The sequence below is a fragment of the Typopeltis vanoorti genome, chromosome 1 (genome assembly GCF_054136105.1).
Source record: "Typopeltis vanoorti isolate ZY-2024b chromosome 1, IOZ_Tvanoo_1.0, whole genome shotgun sequence".
NCBI classification, from domain to species: Eukaryota; Metazoa; Arthropoda; class Arachnida; order Uropygi; family Thelyphonidae; genus Typopeltis; species Typopeltis vanoorti.
Window position 1 is genome coordinate 23,771,805 of NC_143549.1, and position 26,475 is coordinate 23,798,279.

The 26,475-nt window shown below is 34.7% G+C and overlaps 1 protein-coding gene across 1 annotated transcript in view; it reads right to left on the reverse strand.

Moving 5' to 3' along the window:
- The window catches only part of HUWE1 (HECT, UBA and WWE domain containing E3 ubiquitin protein ligase 1), a 1,068,888-nt gene that overhangs the window by 354,078 nt on the left and 688,335 nt on the right, over positions 1–26,475 (reverse strand). The window contains exons 67-69 of the mRNA XM_090396304.1: positions 23,766–23,866; positions 20,758–20,969; positions 17,633–17,749 (exon numbers count right to left, since the gene is read on the reverse strand). Of these exons, the coding sequence (XP_090252430.1) occupies positions 17,633–17,749; positions 20,758–20,969; positions 23,766–23,866 (430 nt within the window). The remainder of the gene's footprint in view (positions 1–17,632; positions 17,750–20,757; positions 20,970–23,765; positions 23,867–26,475) is intronic.

The following is a 26,475-nucleotide window of genomic DNA, read 5'->3' on the forward strand; positions in this document are numbered from 1 at the left end:
GAATCATCATTCAAATATATCGTGGTGAGGGTGAGTAGCTGATCATGTAAATAATGTCAATAATTAACATTTAAATGTATCCACTTTATAAATAATGTGAAAAATTATAAATTATAATGAATACTGAGAATTTAATTATAAACATCAATTTAGTTTTTTCCTGAAAAACTTTAGTTTCCAAAAATCCTCACACCACTATTTTTTTTTAACTTTAATTTTAGTAATCTCTGCAAAATCAATAGGTTGTGGTATTTAATGCTCAATTCAGAGGATGTCATTCTCTCAAGCTTCTCCTGTGAAAGCTGTTTGATTATATCACAAAATGTTCAAAACATGTTGGATAAAAAATAATAAATAGTATTGCTTCATCGAAACACAGCAGTAATGAAAAATGCTTAATTGCTGCTGTTTCTGTTTTCTTTTAGAAACATTAAAGAGTAAATCAGCCTCAAGCTATGAATATAGAGCTGCTTTTTCCTCGTACATAAGTTCAGCCGAAAAAAATAAATATAAAAAAAGAGAATTGAAATAAAACAATCTAGCAAATCTACTAACCATTGCTAAGTGATTTTTTTTAATTTTTTTATTTTAGTTATACATGTGTGCAAGGATAGGAAAATCAGAACTCCTTGGGACTTAGGAATTTAAAGCAGCAGCTAAAAAAAAGAAGGAAGCATATATACACTGTGTCACACAGAACACACAAATATACAAAAAACATGCAAGTAGCTTATTACGTATGTACAGGAATGTAGGAGTATAAGAAACAAAGAGATGCAGTTTGTTGCCTTGATCAATACACCAGTATCTCAAATTGTGGAAATCAGTGAGATCTGGTTATCAGAAGCAGACATACTAACTGGTATAGAGTGTAAAGGGTACAGTGTTTTTAGGAAAAATAGAGCAGGGAGTGCTACTAATGATATTGGATTACATCAATCCAGTTCTTGACAAGAACTATGACTAAATCAGTAACAGTTTTTCATCTGGCAGTGAGTGTGAAGCCATCTGGTGTGAGGTGTAGTTACAGACCTGGCAGAACAGTTGCTATGACAAAGAAATGCATCAAAAACAAAGATGGGTGCAAAAACAGTCATCATAATGAAGTAGAGTAAAATCTCATGAAAAGAAAGAAACTGAATTTATTGAACTGTTGTGAGAAGGAACTTGAGGTCAAAGAGTGTTAGACTTCATTATAGCATCAAAGAGAAATTCAGTTAAAGATGTACTATTCTGCCTCCAGTTGGTGACCATGCAGCGTTCACTTGGGAAAGTGAATAAATTAATGAATATTCCATTCTTAGAGAAGGTTGCATGAGGAACTACAAAGCAGGAAATTATGACAAACTGAGGAGTATGCTGGATTCTGTGCCATTGTTGTTGTTGTTGGATGTCAACAGTGCATAGGCAGTGTTTAAAAGATACTTAAATGATGCAATACCAGAATGTGTCCATTGAATTTCACAGAATAAATAGAGTAGGAGCGTAATCTTATGAAGCAAGAGATTCATAAGAAAAGGATGATGTGGAAGGAATACACCATGTGCATTATGAAAATTATAAGGAGGCCAGAAAAGTCACAATTGTTCTATGAAAAGCTAAGCCTGAGTATAAAAAGAAACTGGTTCTTCAAGATAAAGACAACCCAACAGAATTCTATTGTTATGCATAAGAATAACTCTGCTAAATGCTAATGGAGCAAAGGTGACAGATGCAGAAGAGGTTATTCAACAAATCAGTGCCTATTTTTTTCTTTAAAAAAAAAAATTGGTGAATAACCTCTTCTGCGTCTGTCACCTTCTCCATTAGCATTCAGCAGAGTTATTCTTTCGCATAACAATAGAATTCACAAAAAGAAATCAGGTGCATGAGGAGGTATTAGAGCTGTTGTGCAAAATGAATAAGAATTCAGCAATAGGGAATGATGGGATATCAGCACGGATGCTAAAATAGTGTTCCGATGAAGTGGCTATTCCTTTGACCAGGCTATATAATTTGAGTCTCAGAACAGGGAAGGTTCTGCAGCAATGCACAGAATGCATAGTAATCCTATTGCACAAGAATGGTGGTGGTGAAGATTTTGGAAAAATTGGATAGGGTTTGCATTCAGAAATGGTTTTATCACATTCTATAATGATATTACCTTTGAACTAGACAAGCGGAATGGATACACCAAGATACTTAAGGGATTATAAAATATTAGCATGGATAAGAGGGTAGCTGACTGACATATCAAAAAAGTGGTATATGGAGAATGTGAGTCTGCAAGATTTAAGGTAAGTAGTGGTGTACCACAAGGATCAGTCCTTGGTCCACTGTTATTTAATCTGTACATTAATGATATTGGTAAGGATTCGAAAGGCAACATATAGCTATTTGATGTGTTAGTAGAGTAACCTGGAATGCTGCTGATATGCAGTACTTAGAGAATGATTGAATAGGCTGAACTTCTGGGCATGAGAAAATGGATGTCAGTAAATGCAAAGTCATGCACTTTGGTGTGATTAGATATCCAATGTTGTGTTATATTGGTGGGATTATGCTAGAAGAAACTAATGAGGCTAGGGACATTGGAGGGTTATTAGATAGCAAGTTGAAGTTCAGGGGCATGCAGCTAGGATTGCAAACAACTCAAAAGATAATTGCAATTCTGAAATGAAAACTATCATATATAAAGATAAGCATGTAATTTTGCCGCCTTATAAGGCTTTGATAAGACCTCACTTGGACTATTATGCTCATGTCTGGTTTCTGTTATGATTCTGATACAGTGGAGAGAGTGCAAAGGAGAGTGTTCAAAATGATATTAGGATTGTAGAATACTGATTATGAAGACAGACTTATAATTTGGAGACTGCAGATACTAACAAAGAGGGATGTTATGATTGAGACTTACAAACTTCTGAAAGGGACATTCAGGATTTCAGATTATGGAATTTTTGATTCTTCATGGAGGGTAGAGATAGGACGAGAGGGCATTCTTGGAAGCTGAGAATGAATGCCACTAAGAAAGGAATGGATTGCCAATGGATGTTGCGAGTACAAGCAGTGTGAATGAATTTAAGAATAAGTGTGATAGCTGGTGTGTGTAGTATGTGGGCTCCCTCGATGGGTCCCAGGCTCCCTGGAAGTCTCTCTTAATAACAATAATTTTTATAATAATATAAAACAATTATTTATAATTTAAAATGTATAATATAAAAATAAATTAAATATTTTAAAATTAAGCCACACAATATATCTATATATAAATTGCAATTATTATAAAATTTGATTAAATTTATTCTTTCTGAAAAGGTAAAGTCTTCATGCAATTTGTCCAAGTCTTATAATATCTGTCTGTGTGTATACCTGGCCAAATTGGGAAAAAACTGAATTGGTGTTTGTTATGGGTATAATGACACAAGGACAACTACGGTCATGATGTCCCAAACACAAGGTAATAATATGTGGCATATATGGGTCTAAAAATATGTATACAAAAAAGGTAACATGCCTCAACAGCACACAAGGTAATAAATAAAATAGAATAAACAGGTATCAATATCAATGCAGAATAATGTGCAAGTTACAGTGTGCTGAGAAGTTGTGATAATCACCATGTGATTATTGCAACTTCTCAGCACACTATAACTTGCACATTATTCTGCATATTCCTCATGAAGTATTATATATTTGTTACAATACTGCTGCATCATTTGCAATCCTCTGAGAAAAAAAAGTCTTTCCCTTTTGAACAAACCAGTCATCAGATGCAAACAAATTTACCATCGTCTGTGGTAAATTTTGTTCCTTTCAAGTTTGAACTGGTACGTTGTCCGGCAAAACCAATATGCCTCTGCTCAGCTTCCTTCAGCTGTTGAATAAACTGCTGCTATAACAGTTTCAATTTTTGAGGTACTTGGTATAGATTACACCAATCATTTCCCAAAAGATAATGGCGAAAACCTTCCCTGCTGACTTTTGGTTTCAGAACTTCTTTGGCTCTGGAGCATAGTGATGAAGCCATCATCAACAGTTACAAGTCAAAACATTCACACCTGATTTCTCAAAATGACCACAAATCCCTTTAGATGACAGCACATTCCCCCGTTTGGTCGGCATTCAAACATTTGGGGTTCTACTTCACTGAGCGCTTCTGCATGTCCAGAAACTCTCAGTGAATTGGAAGCTGATTCCAACTCATTCCTGGGATATCCCCAGAGTCTTTGCAATGTTTTTGGCTGGTATTCGTTCATGTATCATCAAGGATCATGGCATGCACTGCATTGATGTTTTCAGTTGTGATTGCTGTGGAAGGTCTTCCTGACTTAACAACCTAACTGTTGGATATGCTGGGGCAGTCCAGTCCCCTAAAGTAAGTCTCGCACACCATTTTGACGATGGCCCGCACCTTTGTGTCTTTGAATTTCTTCAAAACCTCTGATATGTCTTCTTATATATCCTAAAAGAAAAAGACCAAATTATTAGAATTTGATGAAACATGGTGGGTTAAAGGGTTTTAAGATATGTTATTTCTTGTGGTTATATCATTTGCATTAATATCATTTTTTGTTCTGGATGCTTATCAGAACTTTTCACACACCCCCACAAAAGGTATGTAGAAAAATTCATTAAAAAACATTCAGGAAAAATTTTTAATATACTAAAAAACTTTAATATATATATATATTAAATTAATAAAATAAAACTAATAAAACTGCTAGGTACATAATTTATGACTGTAAGCATCAATACTCATACAAATTTAAACACAGAAGTGATACTTGGTAAAATCTTCCTGAGTGTAGCTCAGGAAGATTTTAAGGGCGCAACTTAATTGAGAACTTAATCTGAATACATTATTTTAGTAACATTATGAATGTCACTAAAATAATGACTTCACTCATTGACAAAATGACAGAGGTCAAATAAAATATGAATTTATAGGAGGAAAGAGTATGTGAGATGACTAAGATCTATGCAGAGCTGAGAAAGAACAACTTCCTCTTTATAGTCCTTGAGTCAATTAGACTGCCACAATTTAACTTCAGGCACAATTAAATAGAGATTATAATTGGTCTGTTGGTCTTATAATCTACCTGTAATTGCTGTACGAGACAGGCAGATGATGGAAGACTGAGAAACAAACTGACCTAGCAGCACTATCTGCAACGTTGTTTGGAATACTACAAAAGCTTCCATAACTGATAGAGGACATGTTGATTTCAAGAAAGCTCTGGACGTTTCTGCAGCTCTAAATCCTATTGCTTGTCGAGAACTTATCTGAATACATTATGCACTTTGGGTAGCAATGCAATATTATGTATTTTAATTCCATGTACTGTATACAGTTTACTTCTGACCTGTATACATGCTCTATTGCATGTGGTCGGCAACCTTTTTAATAAGAAGGGCGCTGCTTTGCCGACTCCTCCTGATTTAAATAATTAAACTTAAAATTGTCATGAATGGTTTTGAAGTCCCTTTCTATATTACTTTTTTTTTTTAAAGAAATAGCCACACTATTACTGCATAATAAACAAATCCATTTGCCATTATGATTGATAAAGCAAGGTGCTCGCATCTGATCTGACAGATACATGCTAATTGTTAACATGAATATTCTTTTTGTATTCATTTTTTATTTTTATTTTATATTCATTCATATGTGACAAAAATGTTGTTGAAGCGAGGTAAATAAAATAATGTTAAAATTTGAAATCTCATTTTTCTTAAAAATAACTAATCATAGAATTTCTAAGCCTGAAATGAGAGAAAAAATGCCTGTGTCATGAGCCCTCTGTAATTTTCAAATTTTATATTGCGCTCTTCATATTAAAAAGGTTGCTGACCTCTGCAAGATGTGCTTTACAATTTATGGAAAATACTAAGGCAAGAGGTCTGGAGCTTTATTATGAGTTGCCCATAAGGGACTACTTATGCTTGCATCTGCTGAAACCTTTAGTTTCTATATATTCGGCTGGAAATTCTTGTAGTTTCTATATTCGGCTATGAAATAATGTTGGATTCAATATTCACTTAATTTGTTTTTCTTTATGTTTTCTTGCATTTTAGCACATACTAGTAATGAATGTATCTCCCAGATATGCTGTGATCTACGCTGCAAAATTACTGCTGCGAGAACCAAAGTAGTTTACAATAATTTATCTGAGGGAGCACTAAAAATTCACTGCGGGTGCCATGGTACCTGCAGGAACTGTGCCAACCTCTGGTCTATGCTATCACCTTTATGGGAGATAGTACTCTCCCATGCAGAAGCTTGGATTTGGGATCGATAATCAACTTTCAATCTAATCAATGCCCTGTACAATTCAAGCCAAGCACATCTGTCAGCACCCAAAGAGATGGAAGATAAGGAGCACAGAATATTCATCGCTTGATGGCACTTGTCTCGCAACTAGGATATGAAATCTAGTTTGCTTGTTTGTTTTAACTTTATCAAACATGATCCCCAAGAACTTGGCTCCTGGCAACTTGAGTTAAAATCAGTCCTATGCATTTTCTCATATTTTGTCATTCGCCTTTTCAATCATTCTTTTTTTACTCTAAGCACACTCCTAGCACTGAATCTCAAAACACTTGCAACATATGAGCTCACCAGTTTCATTCTTTCCACAAATCAGTGCAGTGAAAAAAATCCCACCTATTGATTTCTTTGCATCAGCACATTAATGTACAATGCACTCAGGGCTGGCTCTACCTACAGTGTAACACATGCCTTTGCACAGGGTGAAAAAATTGGCCTGAACTATACAAAAAAATAAATCATAAAAAAGTCATTTATTCCCAACAAAGGGAATAAATGACTTTTTTTATTTACATAATTTTTACATAATAAAACTTCATTTGTAAAATTTTTTAAATATTTTTTTAAATATATCATGTACATTTTTTAAAAACCATCATCATTTAAAATAATGTAGTATTATGTTGCATTTAATAACACAGTGTCAGTGTTAATAACAGGTAACATGACAATAGCAGAACACCTATCTTGAATCTACTTCGGATTCCATTGTTGGCCGAGTTGATCTTGACCTGAGAGTAAATCTCATTTAACCAATGAGACCAAATGATCAAAATGAGATAACTGGTTAAGAGTAAACCAATTAAAGAAATAAAATCAAAATACATAAATACAGTTGTGCAGTGATTATTAATAATACTTTTTTGATACAGTTATTAGGATTTGGCTTTTAAAATAATTTCAACATTCTGCTATGTCTGATAAAAGAAAAAAAAACTATCAAGTGCAGAATATCACAAACGAAAATCGTAAAAAGAACGCAATATTCAGAAACAAAGCGGGGCTTTACATTTTAATTTTTATGTTGTTTGGTTATATGGCAGCATGTTTTAAATCTGATATTCTCAAGCTTTGGGAAACTACTTTCCCAAAGCCTTGAGAATATCAGAAATGATGAATCATTTCAAAATATTCTTGTAGCTGCTACAATGTTACCTGAAAAAGTTGAAGCTGATCCTAATTTGAAACCAACGTTTGTAAGTACTAGAGTGAGTCAGCAGAAAAAACATGATTTTGAAGCAAAAGATGAGATTTTGCCCAAAACTAAATTTAAAATCGAGTTTTTCTTGATTATTGATGTAGCAATGAGTTCTATTCACGAAAGATTTGGGCAATTCGGATATCACAGTCAGATTTTTTGTTTTCATATAATATCCCTAAATTGAAATATGACACGACAAATGAGCTTTTAAACAAATGCAAAAAGTATTCTAACACATCAAGAAAATAGAGACATTGATGCCATTGATGCGATTGAGCTATTTGATGAATTGAAAGTAGTTTCCCACTTAGTATCAGAGAATATGCTGCCAAGTGAAGTGCTACGTTATATAGTTGAAAACAACTTTGCTCCTAATGTTGCAGTAGCCTTAATATTACTGTCATTACTGGTAATAGTTGTAAGTTGCGAACGTGGTCTTTCAAAACTAAAGCTTAATAAAACTTATGTTCTACAATGGCCAAAACTCGACTGGAAGATCTTGCCATGATTTTAATTGACATGAAATCGGCCAGAATTAGACTGCACTAGCCTTATTTGTGATTTTGCAAATATGAAAGTAAGAAATGTTTTGTTTTAAACAGTAGGTTTACATTTTAACAGTGAAAATGTAAATTAACATATGTTAAGACATGACACGTGTTCTAAAATCTAAAAATAATATATTTACCATAGTTACCCGTTTGTGATTTAGTAGTTCTCCATTCTCATCATGACATGATGAGCATTACTTACATGTAAGTTAATAGTAATACATTATTAAAAAAAATGCTTTTTAGCTTGTGTTGATAGTATTTGTGATATTAATGAATTCTGGAGCATTAAATTATTAATTTTTCGAATAAACAAACTTTTAATAATTGAATTAAAATTTACAGCAGGTGCATTTACTCTACATTTGATGAGCATACTCATCTTTGCTTGATTTTAATTACCCATGCAGATGCACATTTTCAGAACAAAATTCCACTAGGGTTAATTGTCTCTCTCTTCCTGTTAAAAAAAATGTACACTCTCTGTCCAAAAAGAAACCAAACTTTTCAAAAACAGAAGAAACTAGTGGTGCCACCTGTTGTATCTTTTTATGTTGTTGAAAGCAGCAACCTTCATCAGTGTTGTGTCAACTGTTTATGACATTTGTTTCATTAGAAGCCGAGTTATCGTGCCAAGAGTGACAGTGTTTTGACCAACAGTGGAATGTCACGACATTCACGACGAATTCTTGCTATCAATCGCTTCAAAACTTCGAGATAAAACTAGCCATTTACCATTTGGCCAGGCGGAATGAATTCATTGTAGATAATGACCTTGGAATTGTAGAAACAAATCAACATTGTCTTTACTTTTGACTTCTCCAAGCGCCATTTTTTCAGATGCTCCTCTTCTGGTGGTCTCCACTCAGCACTTTGTTTCAGGCTCATACTCAAAACATCACGTTTCGTCACCAGTAACGATCATTTCAAGGAAGTTTGAGTCCTTACGAGCGGTTTTAATGAGGTCCTTGCAGTGTTCAATTCGATACATTTTTTGGTCATCGATCAACTTGTGGGGAACAAATTGCGAATTCAATTTATGAAGGCCCAAACTCTCGGTCAAAATGTTGTGCACAGTTGATTTTGTAATCCCCAATTCATCTTCAATCAATCTCAAGGACGATTTCGGGTTTTCTTTGATGAAATTATGCAATTTTTGGATGTTAACTTCGCTCAGTCCAGTTTTTGGATGGGTCCGGATTTTTGTCATCCTCAAGCATCTCACGACTACTTTGAAATCACTTAATCACTCATTAACTTGAGTATGGGATAAGCATTCATCACTGTATGGTTTTTGAAGCATTTGATGCATTTTCGTAAAACTTTTACCAAGTTTAACACAAAAGTCAATCGCAGCTCTGCTTGAAACTCATTTTCCAGCCGTTCATCAAAACATACTGTCACTCTTGGCACTATAACTTGGCTTCTAACGAAACAAATGTAAATAGATAGTTGACACTTTTACTATAAACCATATGTTTATAGTAAAACCTGAGACTCATAATCCAGCTTTGAACATATAAGTGCACAATAAAGACAAAGCAATTACGATCAAGTCACATCCCATTCACTAGAGGATAGAGTGCAAAGGAGATTCAGTGCTCACTTGCATATTTCTCTTAGTTAAATGTGTTCAAGTTTTCTTTCAAAGATGAGTTTCAAGAACTTGGCTTTACTTGCTACCAGAATAACAGTTCCCATTCTTAGTTCAGGATCTGGATGAAGAGTATTCTTGTTGAGAGGCTTATACGCTGGTTAAACATGATAACTAATATTTAAGGAATTGACAGCGTATATTAGAAATATAAATTAAATAGACTTTAATATATACTTTCCGATATTTCGGCAAATGTCACGTTGCCATCTTCTTGGAAACTTAATACAAAGACACGTGCACACAAGTACTACATAACAGCAAATGAGAACTGAAGCTAGGAAGCTAACGTTTTCCTAAAGTCCTGATGGTGCCCCCTGGCGGGCTATATTGGTGGTTCTTGGCCTTTGGGCTGAAGTTCTTCTGATAAATGTTTCCCAAATTTGGGGCAGTTTCATGCATCCAAATTTGTTGAGGTTTGACATGTTCCTAAGGGCTGAGGCTGATTCCATGAATAGTCTTTCATGCTTGAACTTGCTGCAGTGTATGACTGTGGCTTTCTTCCATCTTATTCTGTGGCGAGTATCCAGAGCGTGTTCTGCAAGCCCAGAGTGGCTGTACTGGTGAAATCAGATGTAATCCTTGTGTTCTGAGATTCTGATATTTGCTGTCCTGCCTGTTTGGCTAAAGTAAGACAATTTACAGCTGCAAGGGACCTGGTATACACCAGGTAGGTCTAGGGGAAGTGGTTGGTCTTTAGTGGAGCAGATAAGGGATGCCAATTTTCTATGTGGTCTGTAACAAGTGGTTAAGTCATGTTTTCTTAAGATTTTGTTGATTTTTTCCGAGGTGCCTCGGATGTAGGGAATGGTGATGGATTTAGAGTAATCTTTTTTGTGAAGGGGAGGGGGGGGGGGGTTGTGGATAACTGGATTCAGTATTTTCTGGATTTGGGGTGGGGGGAGTAGCCATTGGCTGAGAAAGTGTCATGGATGTGATTTAGATCAGTGGTTAGGGCTTGAACATTTGAACAGATTATTTTTGCCCTGTTGAATAGTGTCTTAATAACTCCATATTGTTGTGAGGGGAGGTGATGGGATTGTTGGTGAATGTATCTGCCTGTATGGGTGGGTTTTCTATAAACTGAGAAAACCACGGTTCCATCAGGTTGGCGGGTGACTAGTGTGTCTAGGAAGGGGAGGTTATTGTTTTCCTCTTTTTCCAGGGTGAACTTGATTCTTGGGTGTTGGTTGTTTAAGTGTGTTAGGAAGGAGAGGAGTGAATCCGGGCCATGTGGCCAAATAGCAAACACATCATCAACGTGGCGAAGCCATATCGTAGGTTTTTGTGGGGCTGAGTTTAAGGCTTTCTCTTCAAAAGTCTCCATAAAGAAGTTGGATGAAGAGTGCATTTCGACACAAGTGTACAGAAACTTTTTTCTACCGAAAACCTGAACCCATTACTATGAGCCTATAGAGAAATATGATCAATTACTTGAAGTTGAAATGACAGTGAATTGCAAAGTCATCAAAAGCCTGAGCATTGGTTATAGTATGAGGAAGCTGATTTAGTGATTGGTTTAACTATGATAGCAAAAAATTATTTTTATTATCTGACACCTCCAGGGAGTCCAAACACTCATTGAGGTAGGGCACCTGCTCTATAACTCTGTCTCCGGCACTCAATCCATTAACTGACCGCAACTACCCTAATGCTATCTACCGCTGACCACCACCACTAGTATTTCCACAGACAATCGCAAACATCTAAAATGTTACACTTAATATGCCCCCCAGAGAGTGTACTTCCCACTCTTGGAAAGTTTGTAGGGACAAAGTTTTTAATAAATACAGAAAAGTGTCCTCTGAGACATAAGTTAAAGAAATCTTTTAATATGCCATATCTCCAGGCTGTGTCATAAGCTTTTTCTATGTCAAAGAACACTGAAATCAGATGTTCTTGCATCAAAAATGTGCCTGTTATACAAGTTTCTAAATTAGTCAAAAGTTGGGTTATGTCAACATATTGCAGAGAAGATTGTTGAGATACCAGAAGCCTGCCATCAACCATGAGAGCAATAGGTTGATAATTATTTGCTTGTGTTGGATCTGATCCTGGTTTTGGGATAGCAATAACGACTTATGCCAAGAATCTGGAAACTCTTCCCATCTCCATCCATATGAATAATAACAAAATGCCTAAAGATGTGGTTTCTCTATGGGATTTAAACACATCACCGACAAAAGAATCATGATATCCACACCACATTATCCAAATTTACAACAGTTCCACAGCTGCTAAGAATTTCTTATTCATTTTCATCTTTTTAGAAAGCAGAGGGCTTGCCTTTGTTTCGATTGCATTTATCAACTGAATTTGGAAATATGAATAACCAGTGTTGATCTTTTACTAAGGGAGTAAAAAAACCATGCACATCATTTGATATACCAGGGTTCCTTTTACATTCTATGGATATGAGGATTTAGCAGGATCATTTTAAGAATATTTTCAGGGTGAGACTAATAATTCAGACAACTAACTTGCTGTTAAGAAAACACTTATGATCAGAAAATTTAGGTATGCTGAAATCATTGGACGATAGGTACATTAGCTTGTACTGCTTTTGATTTTTTTTTTAAACTGCCATCTTCACAGCACAAGAGAACTTCAGGACATGTGCTATGGCAGCTAGTTTCTCCTGCATCTTGTGGAACCTAAAGGAACACTTAATATCTTGGTCAGAAACAGGTAACCACCCTAAATTAAGGGGATAAAAATCCCATATTATTTTCCAGCCAGTATGCGAAACTCTGAGATCGAAAACTACAATCCTTCTCCCCTTAATTTAATTAACTTCCCCAGAAAAAAATAGCCGTTTGGCTTTTTATCTTAGTTATAATATATGGGCATACCTTTCTGGCATTCGTATAGTGAAGGTATGCAAGTTCTTTTCACTTAAACTTTGATATCATCCAGGTCTACCTACTCACTGATGAGACCTCAAAGAAGGTTGAAACCGGTCTGGGTAGTGACCTCTCCTCATAATGTAATGACAGTATTACATCTTCTAGGAGATATGTTTTTACATTATGAGAAAATATCAAAGACAGTGAGGGAACTTGCTCCACCTTTGCTTTGAGTTGCCTTAGTGTTGTACTACCAAGTGGTCTTACGCTTGGATTCACTGATAATTCTTCGGCATGAAACTCTTAGATCACAGTTTTCGATCTTAGAGTCTCGCATACTGGCTGGAAAATAATAAGGGATTTTTATCCCCTTAATTTAATTAACTTCGCCCAGAAAAAAAAAAAAAAAAAAGCTGTTTGGCTTTTCATCTTAGTTATACATAATAATATATACTGTATATGGGCACACCTGTCTGGCATTCGTATAGTGAAGGCATGCAAGTTCCTTTCACTTAAACTTTGATATCGTCCAGGTCTACATACTCACTGATGAGACCTCAAAAAAAAAAAAAGATTGAAACCAGTCTGGGGTGACCTCTCCTCATAATGTAACGGCAGTATTACATCTCCTAGGAGCTGTGTTTTTACATTATGAGAAAATATCAAAGATAGTGAGGGAGCTTGCTCCACCTTTGTTTCGAGTTGCCTTGGTGTTGTACTACCAAGTGGTCACTTACGCTTGGATTCACCGATAATTCTTCGACATGAAACCCTTAGATCATAGTTTTTGATCTTAGGGCTTTGCATACTGGCTGGAAAATAATAAGGGATTTTTATCTCCTTAATTTAATCAACTTCGCCAGAAAAAAAAAAAAAAGTCGTTTGGCTTTTCATCTTAGGTAACCACCCTTTTCTATCAAGATACACCTCATACTCAATCACTCCTTTATTTTTAAACTCTCAACATATCTCCTCAGTTGAAATATCAATGCAATCTCATAATTCTAGAACAGTTAAGTGTTTTATAAGATTTTGTAAGTTATATTATGATGTTGATTGAAGTAGTTTTTCTGAGTGGCACTGACATTATTTTTCAAAAACAGTATTACCAGAACATAGTTGTTTAGATGGTCTGGAAGATACTGTCATTCCTTCTAAACTCTTTTGAAAAAAGAATGGTGATATTTTTGCTATTGGCTTTTTTCCTGTTACATGGATGTGTGTGTGTGTGTGTGTGTCAGTTTCTTTTGTTTCTTATTTCTGATTCAATTGATGTACATATGGTATCTGCTTAGTTGAAAACTTCTAAAAGTCCTGAAAAATCTAAGGATCATACATTCATGCTAAAGGGATTTTCTGGTTCAGCACCATAGATCCTTACCAAGAGCCTAGCTACAAATGGATAATTATCTAGCAAGTAATAAATGTACTTGGAACTGTAATGCAAGACTTACTCTGTACATTATACACTTACTGTATATATTGCAAAGCCAACAGCATTGCAATAAGTCTCCTTCACCATGGTCCAAGAATAGTCCAAAGTGAAGGAGACTTATTGCAATGCTGTTGGCTTATGCAAGCAACCTCCAATAGCTGAATGATCTGGCCTAGCCATGCATGACTACCTACCTTGCTGAAGAAGGGGGCCAAAGTAATGCAAGAGTATCAGGTTTCTCCTTTATAGATGTCCTTATACGTTATCGCATTGCTAGGTTAAGTGGTGGCAGGGCATTGAATATCAGTGGTCATCTGGAAGATAGGAGAGAGTAAGAAAGTATAGCAAGAATACAAGAGACAGTACCATCACTGGGAGATCTCTTCTGTCACAAAAAAGGTGTTCTAAGATCCATAGCAGAATATGCACGCGTAGAAATATGAAAGTGTATTGCCATCGTTATTAAGAGAGAAAGTGAGGTATTATTATTGCCAAGCATAGCATAGCATATGCTCAAGAAACTAGCATTTCATCTATTCATATTGGCACTACACTATTACATTCATCAAAATCCCTCGTAACAATGGCCTGAGGTTAAAATATCAGATTATCAAGGTCAATCTGAGTTTGCTAAGAACCCAGTGGTAAATAAATGGAATATGTTGCAATAAAAAAATTCTATTAATAGGTGGATAGCTACTACTCCCAGAGCAGTGGTAAGCCATGATGTAAAAGTGCACAATTACTACACAAGGAGATAGCATTACTCTATGAGCATAAGTCTAATATCTAATTCTATCTTTACAAATAACAGTGAAATGTTTAAGGTGAGTTTCTCACTGGGTTTTAAATATATCTCCTAAAGGTGGAAACATGTCTGTGTTTCTGAAGAAAAACCTTGATATCAATATTTTGACCAAATCCATTACAGTTCCACTGTAAGAATTTTCTATTCTTTTGGCTTTGCAGACATCAGATTTCCAAGGGGATGAAGACTTACTTCTTACAGGCTTGTGTTTGTCAACTGATTTTTGGAAGTATGGTTAACCAGTCTCTTTCTCTGGAAAAATGTTTAATACATAATCTGATATATCAGAGTTAGTACCTGTGTTTCTTGAAGTGGATAGAGAATTTCAGGATCCACCTTTCTAGATGTCCAGAGGTTACACTGTATAGCAAATACAGGCAGCAGGACACCAATTCCCAGTGATGGTGTTCTGAAGAATAGGAGAGTAAAATGAAAAGACTGAGATGTACAATGAAGTATGGAAAATTGGACAAAATGAAGATCTTAGTATCAATATTGGGGGGGGGGGGTCCTCTTCCATCAGAAATAGGTGCCCTACATGGGGCAGAGGGAGGGTTCACACAACAGGTGGTCACAAAAAAAATTCCCAATGGTGTGGGATGATTAGGTGACTTAAGCAGGTTACAGTGAGTGAGCAAGTACACGACAGTAGTGTGATATAGTGCAAATTAATACTGAAGAGTTATTAAAAAAGTGAATAATAATATAAAAAAAAAAGACATTAATTTGTCAAAAAAATATATTCAAACTGAAGATTCAGTAACAGGTATATACATACCAGCCGCTGAATTAGAAACTTTTATTTTATATATATATATATATATATATATATATATATATATATATATATACAGGGTGTTCGGGATAAATTTGACAGTTTCGTAAGGAAAAAGAAAATCTTCTTTGTATCTATTAAATTTAATGAATTGACAAAAAACATTACAGGCAGAGTTAATTACAATACTATCAACAAGATTTACTCAAAATAACCACCATTAGCATAGATCACAGCTTCAATTCTGCTTCGGAACCTCGAACAAGCTGATGCTACAGTCTCCCTGGGAAGGGCCGCAAAAACTGTTTTAATTTTATCCATTAACTGGGCTTTTGTATTACTGGAAGTACGATTGGTGTCTTTTTCAACTGCGCCCCATACAAAATAATCCATGGGGTTAAGGTCTGGGGAGTTTGGAGGCCAAACATTTGGACTGGTGAAGTCGTAGAAATTTTCAGACAACCATTTTTGACTTTTCCCAGAGGTGTGGCAAGGGGCCGAATCCTGCTGCCATACATACGGCCTACCATTGGCTACCCTTGTTATCCAGGGCTTGACTACAGTTAGCAACTCCACGAACAAAGCCCGAATCCCAATGCCAGGGTTCTTCAACACCTGTTCCTGCAGATTTGCGAGGAATTCTGCTGTACGAACGCAATCAGATCGTCTGCTAGGGATCTTTCTTCTTGCTACATCCTCGTAGTCACCATTGCAAGTCTCTAGTTCATGCCTGATTGTTTTTACTGTATTCAGGGAGCATTGGGCAGCAGTCGTAATATCCTTATTTTGATGGCGGGCACGAATCATCATGATATAAGTTATTCTCTTCCATGATTCAGGTGGGTTCCAGCTATCCATCCTTTCTGACATCTTGTATATGAATGAAGAAGGGCCCAAACTTTTAAATGAAGAGAAGTGTGTGTTAATACATGTAACTTACGGAAAAATATAATTAATTATAAATATGTCAAATTTATCCCGAACACCCTGTGTGTATATATATATATATATATATATATATATATATATATATATAGACTGCCAATAATCCTCTTCAATTCCCTATGCATGGTTAAGTGAGATATGAGTTAGGAACAGCCTTCACTACCTGATCCACTGTAAAGTGCTGCACACAACAAGTCCTGTTTGTCCATACAGGCCATCTCAGATGATGGTAATCTCATTCCTGACAGAAATATAAGAATGATAATGTTGGAATCTTGACAGGTAACAGATTGGTTTGGAGGAAAATTGTTGATAGGAAGTTAGTAATGATGTAAGCTCTTCATGTAGTACTATCATAACATCTTGTACACTCCTTGTCTTAGGACCATAGTTACGCCTCTAGATAAGCAAATGTAGGTTATTTTTCACTGATTACACACCCAGGATATCTCACCTTTCAAGAAACCAGTCAGCTCTACTAGTTTCAAAATAATGGCTCTGGAGCCATTATTTTGAAAGCAGATGGGCCAGATGGGCACCCACAAGAGGCCCTTTATCGAACTCCAGAAGAACGTTTGTTTCCCATTGTGATCAACACTATTGATGAATACTGACAAGCAGCATTCTTAAACAGTTTCCCCTAAAAACTCAGTTGTGGTGACACAATACAATCCATATATATAGGTTTCTAATTCAGTAGCTGGTATGTGTGGAAACCATAACTACTTATATCTAAGAATGTTTGCCTATTCCACCCTATGTGAGATAAAACAAAGAAAATGGAGAGGGGGGGGGGATATGAAGTAATATTATCCAAATGACAATTTCTGATATAGTTACAAACATAATTATCATACCAAAATTTTATAACAATTTTAAAACTGATAAAGTAAAAATTGCCACAGAAGACATAAATATAAGAATGATAATGTTGGAATCTTGATAGGTAACAGATTGATTTGAAGGAAAGTTGTTGATAGGATGTTAGTAATGATGTAAGTTCTTCATGTAGTACTATCATAACATCATAAAATACCCTCAAGGAGTGTACAACTCCTTGAGGGTACATGTCAAGAATTTGATAATGATGATAATAATAATAAATACCTGTTGACGCAAGCCAGAAGGCAAAGTCTGAATAAAACTAGCAGGATCAACTGGTGTATCTGGATTAGAATTTTGTGCAGCAAGTCTCTGTTGTTCAGCCCTTTGCTGAGCTAGTACCTATTTAATATGAAATTTTTATTAAATAAAATAAACATCTAGTAAAATTAATATGCATTTCAGCAGTGCAGTGATAGTCATTATACTCTATTATTGAAAAATAAAAGGTTCAAATTTTTCAAAGAAAATAGCACGATAAACTCAGGACATTAAGTGTATTTTTTATTGGCTAAACTGTACAACCAGCCTAGATATGTATACAAGGCAAGGTAGTCAACGAATGTAAAGTGCTATTAAAAACTGTAATAACATTGATATCCATGAAATATTATGGATAAGAAGTGCATCAGCAGTGACATATATTTCATCCACATAGAAGATGTGTGGTTAAAGAACAAACACAATACTATAATATGATGATATAATAAGCCAGGTGGGTTTGTCTTCTTAACCTAGATCTGATTATAAAAAACTGAAATGTGAGAATTAGAGGAATTTCACTACTGAGTGTTTCAGATATATCTGATGAAAGCAAACTTAAAAAGAGGCTAAATAAAACTGTTGAAGATATATCATTGGAATATTTCAAGGATTTGTAATTAAGGCATGCAGATTGAGAAAAGGAGTACGGAGTGCAAAAGGAAAGATGTCTGAAATGCTACAGTTTTATGGAAGCAAACAGAGAATATAGAGAGAAATAAATAGCCTGGTAAATTAGCACTTAGAAGTAAAGGCATGGAAAAATGGATTGATGTAAAATCAAACCATCTCATACGAAAACAGTGCACATTATGAAGAAAAATGGGATTCAACCAAAATATAAACACTGGAGATATTAAAACTAAAGACTTACACTTACCAAAGTGTAAGTCTTTAGTTTTAGGAGGTCTTAAACTGCAAAATACCTTCTGATTGCATTCACTAAAAAATTGAATAACTGGTGGAACAAACATGGTAAGAAAATAATAAAAAGATTAAAGAAGCAGGAACAGTAAAAACACCAATTGCATTTTAAATAGCACACCTATAGAATGATATTTTAGCGATTTCAATGATTTTTAGTGACACCAACAAATTAAAGATGGAAATAGCTGGAATAAGTAAAGCTGGTGGTGGGAAGCCACCTGAATAAATTTTAATCAAAATACTAAGGCAACAATATACTAGATAGTGTTCCAGTCAATTTTAACTCTAATGATCGGAGAGGATGGCTACAAATAAAACTGTAATAAAATATTTGTTCTAAGACCAAAAGGCTCATACGAGTGGATTTTGAGAAAAATGGTAGAATCATAAATTAAAAAATGGCAAGAAATTATATTCTTGGTTTAATCCTTTTATCAAAGTGTAAGCAAACAAAGTTTGCACCTGAACTATTTTCAGGACTGGACAACTGGCATGTAGAGGCTAATGACTTCACAATCCCATAATGCAAAGCACAATGAGATAGCAAGGCAAGTGATGTGAAGTCATAACTGGAGTGTTTCAGATATATGGTGGGATCATGAATGGCATCCATGTCATTCAAGAATGACATGGATGCCATTCAAGAATATATGAGCAGAACTAATCGAGGGTGATATGATAAAAATTTATAATGCCAATATATCTGTGAACTTGATTTTTTTTTTTTTTTTGTAATTTTTGAAGACAGTATGGCATTTGTTAGTTTGAGTAGGAATTATTCCAGCCTGACTAATTTCATTACCCAAATATTCAACTTCCTTCAAAAAGAACTGACATTTTTAACACTTCAAAGATAAATTAGCTTCATGTAGCTATATAACCAAATCATTTCAAGAACAAATGATTTCTTTACCTGACACACATCTGATAAAACAGAATTCATTAGTGAAAATACATGGCTGAGTTTCTAGCTCTTTAGGAAGATAACATAATTGGTACTTAGCCATCTTGTCGCGAAGGTAAAGTATTTTCTATCCACCTCCTTTAAAGGAATCTGGAAATAGCCAGAGTTCAGAACTAATTTAGAGAGAACGAGAAATTAATAACCCTTCACTTTTACATAGAGAAAAATTCAATTGGTTTGGCGACTATTTCTCTCAGATCTATGAACAGATCTAATCAGATCTAAACCAAATCAAACTTCCACGAGGTTGTTCTATAAGAATAAAATCACTATCCCATTTTGAGCTAGATTTCTTCAAAATTCCTGACTCTTCATACTCTTGTAGAAACAGTTGAAAAAGTTTCATATACTTCACTTGAGTTTTGATGATAACAGAGCATGAAAAATAGAGGAACACCACTGTCCAGATGAATGGAGATGCACTTATGAGTGTCTCATATGATTAAAGTGTAAGACTTGACGATATTGGAATTATGATACATTATACTTATTATTTTACGTATGATACATTTCCTATCACCAATCTTATTCTACATTATTCTACAGAATAATGTAGAATAAGATTGGTGATAGGAAACTATTTATAATGTAATATAGTGTAGAATTGTCATTGTATCATGTGTATCTTTAAGGGTACATATTTAGAATTTGATGATGACATAATGAATATGGCAACACATTCTGCATTTGAAAAAAAAAATGGAGGAAAGAGCACCTTTAAAAGGAATAGGAAATGATAAAGATGCCATGCTGTCTTTAAAAATTCTATAAACAGTAAGACAAGTTCACAGATAGAAATGAAAATACATTAACTGTCTAGAGAATCTTATAATTATATAAGTACCCAAAGGAGACTACACTATTAATCATTGACACAGCATGTCATACTTCTAAACTAATTTATTCATTGACAAAGTAATCCCATTTCTGGCAACCTATTCCACTCATTCACCACTCAATAGGGACATATAAATGTATTAAAAAAGGATCATCTAGAAAGGGTTCTATATTATATAGAAACTACCAAATAACTACTGATTTTTAAAACTCCTTACTAATGAGACAATAAATAAACAGCACTAAAAGTTTTATATAATGGTGGTAGCTTACAATGAAATAAAGAAACAACTCTGTTGCTGAAGTGATAAATATATATATATATATAAACTGGTATTAAACAAAAGAATCAGAAACATACCTCTTCTTGAATGTTTGGTGGCAGAGCAGCAAGAAATTCAGGATTAACTTCAGTAAATGAATTACCATCAGTTGTTGACTGATTACTGGCTGCTTGAGCTCTCTGCCTGAGCCGTTGAAGTCTTAACTGTTCAGCAATAACCTCTTGTCGAATGTTTTCTGGTAATGCAGCCAGGAAGGAAGGGTCCACACCTTCAGGAATTTCCACATCCACTAAATGTGAGAAATCCAAAGTACCAAGAACAAACCACAGTTTATTCAAACAATCAAATTTTAGTAAATACTGCAAATCATAATATGAAGCAATAAAGAAAGACTTAGAATATTAAAGAGAACTATGAAAAGCAATGGAATATCATTTTAAACAGATTATGTATACATATTATAAATACTACAATTATATTATACAAGTATATATTTTTTATTCCAAAATATTATTGACAATTTAAAAAAATCCCTCAAAAAAGAAGTATTATATTTCAACTCAAACACAAAAAAACTATTCAAGCAACCCCCCCCCCCCTCTAAAGTGTATGCAATTTGGTGCATCAACTATAAACACATTTTCCAAGTGTGAATGGTGTTATCCAACCTCTAGCTGCCTTGTTCCAGGTTTTATCCCATAACAGTATTTGCACTGGTTGTATAAATGATGTGAATTGGATACGAGATTATTTTTGACTCTGATGTGTATTGTAACATGATTTGGCCAGAGCACATTTAAAACCCATGAGATTTGATATTGTGGAAATCTAGATAATGTTCTTCATACCAGACAACAATACAATCTGTTATATACATTACTGCTTTATTATCAAGTGTTCAGTTAACTGCCTCAGCATATGAGCAATGGAAGAATTTTCCTAGTGGGCATCATCAATGAAGAGAATGGCTTGTGCAAGGAAACAGTGCAAATCACATGCTTCTATATGCATTCTCTTTGACATCTCATGTGAACAGAAGAGAATGGCAGAGGAGCAGACTGAAAGAAAGCATTTCATCCATTATTAAGAAGGGAGAAGTCATTATGATTAAGGATATGCTGAATGACACAGCCCTATCTATTTGTGTTGCCAATATCATGGTATTTTGTCCTCATAAGAATTGCAGGAATAAATGAAGTCAGCCACAAAAAAAATAATTGTAATATAAGATCATCATTATAGATCTGATATAATTCAGAACCTAGTGGAAAATAAATGGAACATACTGTAATAGGAAATCCCACTCAGAGGTGAATAGCTACCCCTTCCAAAGAAGCATTAAGATGAACATGCTGGAAAGCAATGTGGTGGGGTCCAGCAAGATAGTGACTTTACTATGAGCTGGACCATCTCCACTACTGTCCTTATGAATAACATAAGAGCAATTCTGTTTGTGATTCTGCAGAAGAAATTTGATTTGAATATGAAAGAATCCAGGACTGATTAATATTAGGATGCAATTCATCTACACTCTCTAAAAATCCTATATCCCTCACATTCTATCCACGTAATAACACCTACTGTCAGTCAAGTCTCACTGAAACTTATAAATTTCAGCACGGTAGCACCAACCAAAACCTTCTCTCTTATTGCTGATGCTTTTAGCATTAAATAAATGCATCATCTTAGGTCCCGACCACTTTTAAACCCTGTAATGGCTACTCCAGGGGTGTCAAACTGGCAGCCCGCAGCCCCCAAAGCAATTTCTTGCGGCCCATGACACCTCAAGGAAAGATGAAAAAAAAAAAAAACAAGATTGGTTGCTTTTTATAATAAAACAGAAATACTGTATTTACTTGAATATAACTCTCCCTCACGTATCACTCACACCCCTGATTTTACTTTACAAAAAAAAAAAATTTATGAACCTTTGCATATACGTCGTCGCACACAAAAATAAAGTTTAACCACTTTCAAGTCAGGGCGATAACTCGCTCCCTGCGGTAAACAACATGCCCTCCCACAAATGCCACTATATTGCAAATGAAAGGAAAACAAGTAGTTTTATTACTACTTGTTTTAATACTGAATAAAGTGCGGAGCTATTTGCTGTCTGTGTAATATATCTCATCATGTGTAATATATTTCTTTAGTGCAATTAGAGACAACTGGGATAAACACGGCACTAACTAATGAATCACATGTCTCCTTCCACATTAACCATGCTGTTTAGACTCGAGCAAAACCATATGATACACCGGCAAACACAATATCTAACTAAAAACTATTGATTTTAGTTAGATGTGTGAAAGTGCACCCACTAACTCAAATGCAAAGCAACAATAAAATTAATTTCGGTTTAATTTGGTTTAAATGCCATCTATTGTAAATATTAATAAAAAAATTCAGCTAATGCCTTTTATTCCCATAATATACTCTATTTTTTTTAGTTGGCAATCATTATACTATTATTTTATGTCTTGTAATAACTTAGAATAAATAAAATTTTTGTTATTAATTTTCCAATTTATTTATACTCAGTCTTTCACTTCCCTTTGATTATAATTAGTGAAGGTTTTTTTTAGTCAAAAATTTTTATGTGGCACACTTGAGATACACTTTTATAGCAAATGACCTGCGATCCAGTTGAGTTTGATACTCCTGGGCTACTTTATTCAATTTTTTGCTCAAGCGACTAATTCAGCAGTTTTTGGTCACTCATTTTAATTAGATTAAAAAATTTCCTTTCACATGCGGTTTGTTGAACAGTGTCCATCGGGCAAATTATATATTTACTTTTAATCAGGGAATTCACCTGCAGTTCTTTACTGATATTAAGCTAATATCCTGGGAACTTAAAGCTAAAAATAAAAAAATTAAAAAAATACAAATTAGCTTTTAGTTTGCATATTTATATTTAAAACTAATATCTAATTTTATAATATCTAATATCAAGTAACAACTATTATTTAAAAAAAAAAAAAGTTTACTAAATGCACAGTGTTAGAACAGCAAGAATATTAAGATGATTAATATTTTAGATTGCAGCACAACTCAATTTGATTACATTTATTTTCAAGCTTACCTCCTAATATAGTAGAAAAATCAGGTGTTGTAGTATCAGCAGATGCTGATGGACCGATCCCATCACTATTTGCATTTGTACTCTCAGTGCCAGTTAATGAGCTGGATAAAAAAGAGATTAATGCATCTTTCCTGATTCTCAAATTCATAATGAGAATTAACACACACACAAAACTATTTTCAGATACATAGTTTCATTCATACTAGATTTTAGCAGTAAAATTGACAAAACCATATTAGGACTAAAACATAACCAAAAACATGTCTCAAAGTTTAGTAAACAACATTATAACTTAACAATTGTTGGATTTTTACATCACTATTTGGAGTCGCCCTGAGCAATGAACTCAGTTGGAGATATAATGTTCGTTCTAAAAATAAGATATATAGACAATAAACCATAAATCCATCCACAACTAAACATTCAATTCTAAACATCAATCTGTATTGCATGTAAATAATTATGAAAGTAAGCAGTAATCATAGCAATTTTACTTGAATGGAAAGAGTTTTACAGAAATTAGCTAAGCAATTTCAACTGGACCATTTTAATATAAAACTTCACAAAAATGCATATGCCTATAGTCCATTGTATACATGCTAAAAAGAGACAAAAGTATAATTATGACAATGAAATTTGAAATATACTATTCTTTTCCTTCATGTTTACATAGTGATCAGAATACATTATGAAAATTATGGAAAGAACTACCGTCTTGGAATAAAACGTTAATTTAATATAAACCAAAATAAACACTCGAAGTTTCAACCTTCACATTAAAGTTATCTGGGGTATACACCTATATACAAAGAAATAAGCTGCACTACAATCTAAATGGCATGCTAAAGTTACTGACCAACCATTACAACTATTGGCCTGACCTTTGGTGAAAAAAAAAAAAACCTTACTACATCCAAGCTAGAGTCCGATTATTATCATCAACTATTAGGTTACAAAATTAAATTAAACTGAAGATCAACATGTTTACAAAAAAGGAAAAAATTAATAAATAAAAAATAATAAAATTACTTATATAAGTATACATACATAGTATACAAAGCAGACAGCAGCCAGGAGACAGATCTGGAGCTGGAAGGAAATGTCATCAGGAAGGTGAGGGACTATAGATACTTAGGTTCAACAGTGGAAGAAGATGGAGGGGCTGAGAAGGAAGTGGGATGCAGGATACAAGCAGGTTGGAGGAACTGGAGAGAGAGATGACTGGAGTGCTATGTGATAAGAGGGTGCTGATCGATCTGAAAGGCAAAATCTATAGGACAGTAGTGAGGCCAGCTATGACATATGCTATGGAAAGTGTGGCCCTGAGGAAAAATAACATCAGCAGGATGGAGGTAGCAGCGATGAGAATGCTTAGGTGGATGTGCGGTGTGACCAGAAAGGATCATCTGAGAAATGACTATGTGAGGGGGAACAGTGAAAGTTACGAACTTAGGAGCGAAGATACAGGAAGCAAGGTTGAGATGGTTTGGTCATGTGATGAGGAAGGAGGATGAATATGTGGAAAGAAAGGTCATGCAGATGGATGTGTAAGGAAGGAGGAAGCGTGGGCAGCTGAAGAAGAGGACTTGAGGATGAAGAACTTGGATGTGGTGACAGCCAAAGACAGGAGGAGACTCATCATTAACAGCGACCCCACTTAAGTGGGACAAGCTGCAGAAGAAGGAGATAAGTATACATATAAGTTACAACCAACTGGTATGGACAGTGCTCAATAAAAGCTGAAAATTTGCTTAGTTTTTTTTTTTTTTTTTTTTTTCTTCCCCTAAACTCAGAGTTTGCTGGAAACTAAGTGGGCTAAATGTGTGCGATCCAAATTTTTGGGATTTTTATACCACCATGATTGTTAAAATTAGGGTGGTTAATCAAAATTTCACAGGCTTCTTTAAATTTTCATTCATACCAGGTTTTTGTACGATGTAACAAGCAGGTACTTTTCCAATCAATTTGGTGTAGGGTGTTAAGGACATGATCTGAGAGGCCTGCTTCACTGAAACTATTAAATTTAATGTGTCATTTGTGCTTTTTTTTTTATATTTTTAAACATATAGGGATTGTATGTCCAGTTTCCCCCAACATAAGGTAAGTAAATGGGTGCAATAGATGCAATAAACTCCAGGATGTGCCAACGGGACACGAGGATCTTTACAGGAGTTGAATATGTTCTTTAATTTTAAAGGTAGTTTAAAAGTGGCATTAAGATTATAATGGTGTAGGGTTCTATTAATTTTTTCTGATAACCCTTTAATGTATGAGATAGCTATGGTTTTACTGTAATCTATATTATTTTTTGATGAAGTTTTATGAAGAACTTCATTAATAGTATTGCTAATAATTTTTAATCTTGTTTAAGAGCTTGCTCATTAGAGCAACTTGTTATAGCTGTTTTGAGAGTGTTAATGATTCCAAGTTTTTGCAAAGGGTGGAGATAAGAGTTAACGTCTATATATTGACTGGTAGGTGTAGGTTTGTAGTAAACAGTGAAAGATAGACAGCCTGAGGGAAGGCGTGTGACTAGTGTATCTAGGAAAGAGAGCAAGTTGTGATTTTCAATTTCAATAGTAAATTGTATGTGCTCATGTTGTTTGTTTAGGTAGCTAAGGAATGTGTTTAGTGTTTGGTGATCGTGTGGCCAGATTACGAAAACACCATCATAGTATCTAAGCCAAACTGTATGTTTTAGAATAAAGGA